This window comes from Sebastes fasciatus, chromosome 23 (assembly GCF_043250625.1).
Source record: "Sebastes fasciatus isolate fSebFas1 chromosome 23, fSebFas1.pri, whole genome shotgun sequence".
Lineage (NCBI taxonomy): Eukaryota > Metazoa > Chordata > Actinopteri > Perciformes > Sebastidae > Sebastes > Sebastes fasciatus.
In genome coordinates, this window is record NC_133817.1 from 242822 (window position 1) to 252821 (window position 10000).

Below are 10000 nucleotides of genomic sequence, written 5' to 3' on the forward strand. Positions count from 1 at the left end.
TACTACCATCTATCTATTGTCTCATGGTCTAATGATCTACTACCATCTATCTACTGTCTCATGGTTTAATGATCTACTACCATCTATCTACTGTCTCACGGTCTAATGATCTACTACCATCTATCTACTGTCTCATGGTTTAATGATCTACTACCATCTATCTACTGTGTCATGGTCTAATGATCTACTACCATCTATCTATTGTGTCATGGTCTAATGATCTACTACCATCTATCTACTGTCTCATGGTCTAATGATCTACTACCATCTATCTACTGTCTCACGGTCTAATGATCTACTACCATCTATCTACTGTCTCATGGTCTAATGATCTACTACCATCTATCTACTGTCTCATGGTCTAATGATCTACTACCATCTATCTACTGTCTCACGGTCTAATGATCTACTACCATCTATCTATTGTCTCATGGTCTAATGATCTACTACCATCTATTTACTGTCTCATGGTCTAATGATCTACTACCATCTATTTACTGTCTCATGGTCTAATGATCTACTACCATCTATCTATTGTCTCATGGTCTAATGATCTACTACCATCTATCTATTGTCTCATGGTCTAATGATCTACTACCATCTATTTACTGTCTCACGGTCTAATGATCTACTACCATCTATTTACTGTCTCACGGTCTAATGATCTACTACCATCTATTTACTGTCTCACGGTCTAATGATCTACTACCATCTATCTATTGTCTCATGGTCTAATGATCTACTACCATCTATTTACTGTCTCACGGTCTAATGATCTACTACCATCTATTTACTGTCTCACGGTCTAATGATCTACTACCATCTATTTACTGTCTCACGGTCTAATGATCTACTACCATCTATTTACTGTCTCATGGTCTAATGATCTACTACCATCTATTGTCTCATGGTCTAATGATCTACTACCATCTATTTACTGTCTCATGGTCTAATGATCTACTACCATCTATCTACTGTCTCATGGTTTAATGATCTACTACCATCTATCTACTGTCTCATGGTTTAATGATCTACTACCATCTATCTATTGTCTCATGGTCTAATGATCTACTACCATCTATCTACTGTCTCATGGTTTAATGATCTACTACCATCTATCTACTGTCTCATGGTTTAATGATCTACTACCATCTATCTATTGTCTCATGGTCTAATGATCTACTACCATCTATCTACTGTCTCATGGTCTAATGATCTACTACCATCTATCTACTGTCTCATGGTTTAATGATCTACTATCATCTATTTACTGTCTCATGGTCTAATGATCTACTACCATCTATTTACTGTGTCATGGTCTAATGATCTACTACCATCTATCTACTGTGTCATGGTCTAATGATCTACTACCATCTATCTACTGTCTCATGGTCTAATGATCTACTACCATCTATTTACTGTCTCATGGTCTAATGATCTACTACCATCTATCTACTGTGTCATGGTCTAATGATCTACTACCATCTATCTACTGTCTCATGGTTTAATGATCTACTATCATCTATTTACTGTGTCATGGTCTAATGATCTACTACCATCTATCTACTGTGTCATGGTCTAATGATCTACTACCATCTATTTACTGTCTCATGGTCTAATGATCTACTACCATCTATCTACTGTGTCATGGTCTAATGATCTACTACCATCTATTTATTGTCTCACAGTTTAATGATCTACTACCATCTATTTATTGTCTCATAATGATTTATATAAGATCCTCTAACTGGATAGAATATCTGTGCTGACATATGGAGCACTTCAAGTGCAGATAAATGGAAGCAACCAGCATGATGTCATGACTGGAGCTGAGCAGAACTGGGCTCGGGAGCTGATCCAGCCTTTAGAGGAGCTCGTTCACTGAGAGCTCAACTTGTGACTAAAGAGTTAATCTGAACTACGTAAAGCTCAGAGAACCTCCTCCAGCCTGCAGATGTGATCCCAGGGTGGGACCCTGAGCTGACTCTGATTGGCTGCTCACTTGTAGTCCTGTTTTCCGTGTGTGAAGAGGTCCTGGCTGTCCGTCTCCGTGGCTGTGATGTCCAGAGACGCGTCCATTCCTCCGCTGCTCATCAGCGCCCCCTGCAGGCTGGCGCTGTACTGCTGCAGGCGGCGCCACAGCTCGTTGTACAGTCGCAGCAGCTTCGGATACTCTCCTTCAAAGGCCTGCTTCAGGAAGGACGAGGCTGCAGAGACAACACAGAAACCATCTCATTACATATCTACTATCAGACTACAGCTTCAGATACTCTCCGAGAAATATAGAAAACCATCATTTAATCAACCACGAAGACAAAGACTGAAGGATCAGAGGAAGAAGAAAACTGAGACAATCAGTGATATAAGACAGACACACGCACGCACTCTTTCTTCCTGAAGAGATTCCCTCATAAAGCCAACATTAAGGTTAGTTGAGTTACCTTCAGTTGCTCTGTGGAACTCCTCACTCAGTGTGCTGGTGACATCAGTCCAGAAGGTGTAGAGGAGATCAGGCTGACCGTCCTGTCATCAGGAGACACCAGAGACAAACACACAACCTTCAGTAAACACACAATACTGATCCTTTAGTAGCTGAGAGCTCAGCGTCTGAACAGATGAACGAGGACATCAGCAGTTCAGATGGAGACAAGAAAACGTGGTCTCAGGATGGGAGCTGAAACATGGTCTCAGGATGGGAGCTGAAACGTGGTCTCAGGGTGGGAGAGCTGAAACGTGGTCTCAGGATGGGAGCTGAAACGTGGTCTCGGGGTGGGAGCTGAAACGTGGTCTCGGGGTGGGAGCTGAAACGTGGTCTCAGGATGGGAGAGCTGAAACATGGTCTCAGGATGGGAGCTGAAACATGGACTCAGGATGGGAGAGCTGCAACATGGTCTCGGGGTGGGAGAGCTGAAACATGGTCTCAGGATGGGAGCTGAAACATGGACTCAGGATGGGAGCTGAAACGTGGTCTCGGGGTGGGAGCTGAAACGTGGTCTCAGGATGGGAGCTGAAACGTGGTCTCGGGGTGGGAGCTGAAACGTGGTCTCAGGATGGGAGCTGAAACATGGTCTCAGGGTGGGAGCTGAAACATGGTCTCAGGGTGGGAGAGCTGAAACATGGTCTCAGGATGGGAGCTGAAACGTGGTCTCAGGATGGGAGCTGAAACATGGACTCAGGATGGGAGAGCTGCAACATGGTCTCGGGGTGGGAGAGCTGAAACATGGTCTCAGGATGGGAGCTGAAACATGGACTCAGGATGGGAGCTGAAACATGGACTCAGGATGGGAGCTGAAACATGGTCTCGGGGTGGGAGAGCTGAAACATGGACTCAGGATGGGAGAGCTGCAACATGGTCTCGGGGTGGGAGAGCTGAAACATGGTCTCAGGATGGGAGCTGAAACATGGACTCAGGATGGGAGCTGAAACATGGTCTCAGGATGGGAGCTGAAACATGGACTCAGGATGGGAGAGCTGCAACATGGTCTCGGGGTGGGAGAGCTGAAACATGGTCTCAGGATGGGAGCTGAAACATGGACTCAGGATGGGAGCTGAAACATGGACTCAGGATGGGAGCTGAAACATGGTCTCGGGGTGGGAGAGCTGAAACATGGTCTCAGGATGGGAGCTGAAACATGGTCTCAGGATGGGAGCTGAAACATGGTCTCAGGATGGGAGCTGAAACATGGACTCAGGATGGGAGAGCTGCAACATGGTCTCGGGGTGGGAGAGCTGAAACATGGTCTCAGGATGGGAGCTGAAACATGGACTCAGGATGGGAGCTGAAACATGGACTCAGGATGGGAGAGCTGCAACATGGTCTCGGGGTGGGAGAGCTGAAACATGGACTCAGGATGGGAGCTGAAACATGGACTCAGGATGGGAGCTGAAACATGGACTCAGGATGGGAGAGCTGCAACATGGTCTCGGGGTGGGAGAGCTGAAACATGGACTCAGGATGGGAGCTGAAACATGGTCTCGGGGTGGGAGAGCTGAAACATGGTCTCAGGATGGGAGCTGAAACATGGTCTCAGGATGGGAGCTGAAACATGGACTCAGGATGGGAGCTGAAACATGGTCTCGGGGTGGGAGAGCTGAAACATGGTCTCAGGATGGGAGCTGAAACATGGACTCAGGATGGGAGCTGAAACATGGTCTCGGGGTGGGAGAGCTGAAACATGGTCTCAGGATGGGAGCTGAAACATGGTCTCAGGATGGGAGCTGAAACATGGTCTCAGGATGGGAGCTGAAACATGGTCTCAGGATGGGAGCTGAAACATGGTCTCAGGATGGGAGCTGAAACATGGTCTCAGGATGGGAGCTGAAACATGGACTCAGGATGGGAGAGCTGCAACATGGTCTCGGGGTGGGAGAGCTGAAACATGGTCTCAGGATGGGAGCTGAAACATGGTCTCGGGGTGGGAGAGCTGAAACATGGTCTCAGGATGGGAGCTGAAACATGGTCTCGGGGTGGGAGAGCTGAAACATGGTCTCAGGATGGGAGCTGAAACATGGTCTCAGGGTGGGAGAGCTGAAACATGGTCTCAGGATGGGAGCTGAAACATGGACTCAGGATGGGAGCTGAAACATGGACTCAGGATGGGAGAGCTGAAACATGGTCTCAGGATGGGAGCTGAAACATGGACTCGGGGTGGGAGAGCTGAAACATGGTCTCAGGATGGGAGCTGAAACATGGTCTCAGGGTGGGAGAGCTGAAACATGGTCTCAGGATGGGAGCTGAAACATGGACTCAGGATGGGAGAGCTGCAACATGGTCTCGGGGTGGGAGAGCTGAAACATGGTCTCAGGATGGGAGCTGAAACATGGACTCAGGATGGGAGCTGAAACATGGACTCAGGATGGGAGCTGAAACATGGTCTCAGGATGGGAGCTGAAACATGGTCTCGGGGTGGGAGAGCTGAAACATGGTCGTCTCAGGATGGGAGCTGAAACATGGTCTCAGGATGGGAGCTGAAACATGGTCTCGGGGTGGGAGAGCTGAAACATGGTCGTCTCAGGATGGGAGCTGAAACATGGTCTCAGGATGGGAGCTGAAACATGGTCTCGGGGTGGGAGAGCTGAAACATGGACTCAGGATGGGAGAGCTGCATATTAAACAACACTAATAGCTGAAGTGAATACTCTTGATCTGATCTGAAGAGCAATAAAATAATCAGTTTCAACAGATGCTTTTGTTGCGGAGCTTCTTCTTCTGGTTTGGTCTGGGCCCGTTAGTTCACAACGCTACAGCACTCCATGATGTTTTAGACAACAGTGTGCTTCCTCTCAATGACCTCTAGCTCCAGTCTGAATGCTCCTCATCTCCTCCTCCAGTGTGATCAGACTGATCTGGATGCAGCTGCTCTGGCAGCAGGCTCATGTGTGTGCTGCTCTGCTGAGGACCGTTGTATTTAGACATGTCATTAGGTCTCCAGCTCACACCTCCATCTCTGGGTAATTGGTGAGAGCTTTGTTTCCATAGCAACAGCCTCCCGCTCTGACTCGTACAACGAGGTTTGTGTGAGGAAAGAGAGAGTGAGACGCTGATGATGTGTTAATGACTGCCATGATTACTATTGATACTATTACTACCATGAAGGGAGCGGGCCCCGGGGCTGCTACCTGCTGATACCTGCTACCTGTTGATACCTGCTGCTGCTGCCTGCTGCTGCCTGCTGCCTGCTGCTGCCGCCTGCTGCTGCCTGCTGCTACCTGTTGATACCTGCTGCTGCCTGCTGCTACCTGCTGATACCTGCTACCTGCTGATACCTGCTGATACCTGCTGCTGCTGCCTGCTGCTGCCTGCTACCTGCTGATACCTGCTGATACCTGCTGCTACCTGCTGATACCTGCTGATACCTGCTACCTGTTGATACCTGCTGCTGCTGCCTGCTGCTGCCGCCTGCTGCTGCCTGCTGCTGCCTGCTGCTACCTGTTGATACCTGCTGCTGCCTGCTGCTGCCTGCTGCTACCTGCTGATACCTGCTACCTGCTGATACCTGCTGATACCTGCTGCTGCTGCCTGCTGCTGCCTGCTGATACCTGCTGATACCTGCTACCTGTTGATGCCTGCTGCTGCTGCTGCTGCTGCCTGCTGCTGCCTGCTACCTGCTGATACCTGCTGCTGTCTGCTGATACCTGCTGATACCTGCTACCTTGTTATATTTGCTGTTAAAGGCTCTGTCTTAATACAATATTCTAATGTCCAGGAGATGTGGTCAGATCACTTCTTTGTAACTCCACACCTCCACATCTTTCTCTTCTTTCTAACTTGTAGTCTTCAGACTTCCCACAGCTCCCTCTGGAGACACTACAGGTTTTATACTATACTACTACTATAGAACGCCTCAACACCTGGAAACACACCTTGAACTCTAAACTGTGCTTCCATGGTCTAACAAAGGTGTGATTCATCAGATGAATACATGCTAATGTACACAGAGACAACCTGAGGTCAGGTGGTACCGGTCTGCTGTGGAAGGTGGACCTGATGGGACTTAGAGACATGAATGTGTCTGGATATTTTATATTGATTGTGAGAATACTAAAACTCATATTTTCTATTCTTTAAGAACTCCATGGCCAGACTGGAGCCTGTTGTCCTGATTGCAGCTGTAATTCTTACTATTATTATTACTATTACTATAAATGATTTTGTATATTATAAGTCCAGAGCCGTGGTGCCCACCCACCTTGTTGATCTCATCGATGAAGCACACATGAGTTACAGGGTCTCTCTTCTTCATCAGGACCTTCTGCAGATGTTGCACCTGGAAGACATCAGAACAGCTGATTCATCAGTCCTGCTGTTGGGTTAGGGTTAGGGTCAGGGTCAGGGTACGGTCCATCAGTGGTGTCAGGGAGCTGGGTTAGGGTCAGGGTTAGGGTACGGTCAGTCAGTGCTGGGTTAGGGTTAGGGTTCGGTCAGGGATCTGCCTACCTGTCTGCATGCAGCACAGATCTGGTCCATCAGTTTCTCCAGGTTGGTCCACAGAGCGGCCCGGAAAGCCGCTGTGTGGCCCGGTGTCGGCAGCACCGCTCTGCCTGGTGCACCTGAGGGCACAAATTCACCAGAAACTGTCCTGTAAAACGCCAGAGGACGAATCCTGAGCCTAGTCAGGGCAGCTTATCAGGAAGGATGTGAGCCATGAGAATAACCCACGGCCTCCCTCCAGAAGGGACTACTCTCTGAGGAGAGGCCCGGCAGAATCATAATCTATTTCAGATCAACTCATGAACTGGGTCACATTATAAACTACCATTGTGTGAAATGAGGACAACGTCTCTCTGTCTGTGTGTAGAGAAGAAGCTCGTCCTCCTGGGGTCTCACCTCTGGGGTTGGACGGCTGGGTCAGGCCCTTGATGTCCAGAGCACCGGTGATGTTGTCCTGGATGGTGGTCCGGTAACCCCCCACCACAGAACCGATGGTCTCTCTCAGACTGCCCAGGTTATAGAAGACCTGCAGGGCCGTGCCCACCTGGGTCGGGTTCTGACCGACAGAAGGGGGGGGGGAGAGAGGTATAAAATCATCCTAATGTAGATAGTCTAGTAGCTTCACACTCAGTTTACCAGAGAGGACGGAGAGGACGGAGAGGACGGAGAGGACGGAGAGGACGGAGAGGACGGAGAGGACAGAGAGGACGGAGAGGACGGAGAGGACGGAGAGGACGGAGAGGACGGAGAGGACGGAGAGGACGGAGAGGACGGAGAGGACGGAGAGGACGGAGAGGACGGAGAAGACAGAGGTGAATGTTTGAACAGTATAAAATCATCTTAACGTAGACAGTCTAGTAGTTTCACACTCAGTTTACCAGAGAGGATGGAGGTGACAGCAGCAGCTAAAAATACACCTACCACTGATTTAATGAGAGAACACAGAGCAGAGGAGGCTCTGCACACACTGCCTTATATCCCTTATATCCCTTATATCCCTTATATCCCTTATATCTCTCATATCCCTTATAACCCTTATATCTCTCATATCCCTTATATCCCTTATATCCCTTATATCTCTCATATCCCTTATATCTCCTATATCTCTCATATCCCTTATATCTCTTATATCTCTCATATCTCTTATATCTCTCATATCCCTTATATCTCCTATATCTCTCATATCCCTTATATCTCTTATATCTCTCATATCCCTTATATCTCTCATATCCCTTATATCTCTTATATCTCTCATATCCCTTATATCCCTTATATCTCTCATATCCCTTATAACCCTTATATCTCTCATATCCCTTATATCTCTCATATCCCTTATATCTCTTATATCTCTCATATCCCTTATATCCCTTATATCCCTTATATCTCTCATATCCCTTATAACCCTTATATCTCTCATATCCCTTATATCTCTTATATCTCTCATATCCCTTATATCCCTTATATCCCTTATATCTCTCATATCCCTTATATCTCTTATATCTCTCATATCCCTTATATCCCTTATATCCCTTATATCTCTCATATCCCTTATATCTCTTATATCCCTTATATCCCTTATATCCCTTATATCTCTCATATCCCTTATATCTCTCATATCCCTTATATCTCTTATATCCCTTATATCTCTTATATCCCTTATATCCCTTATATCTCTTATATCTCTCATATCCCTTATATCCCTTATATCTCTCATATCCCTTATATCTCTTATATCCCTTATATCTCTTATATCCCTTATATCCCTTATATCTCTTATATCTCTCATATCCCTTATATCCCTTATATCCCTTATATCTCTCATATCCCTTATATCTCTCATATCCCTTATATCTCTTATATCCCTTATATCTCTCATATCCCTTATATCCCTTATATCCCTTATATCTCTCATATCCCTTATATCTCTCATATCCCTTATATCTCTTATATCCCTCATATCTCTCATATCCCTTATATCTCTTATATCTCTCATATCTCTCATATCCCTTATATCTCTCATATCCCTTATATCTCTTATATCTCTCATATCTCTTATATCCCTTATATCCCTTATAACCCTTATATCTCTCATATCCCTTATATCTCTCATATCCCTTATAACCCTTATATCTCTCATATCCCTTATATCTCTTATATCTCTTATATCTCTCATATCTCTTATATCCCTTATATCCCTTATAACCCTTATATCTCTCATATCCCTTATATCTCTCATATCCCTTATAACCCTTATATCTCTCATATCTCTTATATCTCTCATATCCCTTATAACCCTTATATCTCTCATATCCCTTATATCTCTCATATCTCTCATATCCCTTATAACCCTTATATCCCTTATATCTCTGATATCTCATATCCCTTATATCTCTTATATCCCTTATATCTCTTATATCTCTCATATCCCTTATATCTCTCATATCTCTTATATCCCTTATATCCCTTATAACCCTTATATCTCTCATATCCCTTATATCTCTTATATCTCTCATATCCCTTATAACCCTTATATCTCTCATATCTCTTATATCCCTTATATCCCTTATAACCCTTATATCTCTCATATCCCTTATATCTCTTATATCTCTCATATCCCTTATAACCCTTATATCTCTTATATCTCTTATATCCCTTATAACCCTTATAACCCTTATATCTCTGATATCTCATATCCCTTATATCTCTTATATCCCTTATATCTCTTATATCTCTCATATCCCTTATATCTCTCATATCTCTTATATCCCTTATATCCCTTATAACCCTTATATCTCTCATATCCCTTATATCTCTTATATCTCTCATATCCCTTATAACCCTTATATCTCTCATATCTCTTATATCCCTTATATCCCTTATAACCCTTATATCTCTCATATCCCTTATATCTCTTATATCTCTCATATCCCTTATATCTCTCATATCTCTTATATCCCTTATATCCCTTATAACCCTTATATCTCTCATATCCCTTATATCTCTTATATCTCTCATATCCCTTATATCTCTCATATCTCTTATATCCCTTATATCCCTTATAACCCTTAT

General features: G+C 45.1%; 1 protein-coding gene across 2 annotated transcripts in view; it reads right to left on the reverse strand.

The window, feature by feature from the left end:
- The window catches only part of cog5 (component of oligomeric golgi complex 5), a 67633-nt gene that overhangs the window by 13070 nt on the left and 44563 nt on the right, over nucleotides 1-10000 (reverse strand). For both annotated transcript variants that reach the window (XR_012592602.1, XM_074625021.1), the window contains exons 8-12: nucleotides 7328-7487; nucleotides 6938-7050; nucleotides 6690-6767; nucleotides 2442-2523; nucleotides 2003-2207 (exon numbers count right to left, since the gene is read on the reverse strand). Coding sequence is in view for 1 of the 2 variants with exons in the window: in XM_074625021.1 (XP_074481122.1) it covers nucleotides 2003-2207; nucleotides 2442-2523; nucleotides 6690-6767; nucleotides 6938-7050; nucleotides 7328-7487 (638 nt within the window). In the remaining variant the exon portion in view is untranslated. The remainder of the gene's footprint in view (nucleotides 1-2002; nucleotides 2208-2441; nucleotides 2524-6689; nucleotides 6768-6937; nucleotides 7051-7327; nucleotides 7488-10000) is intronic.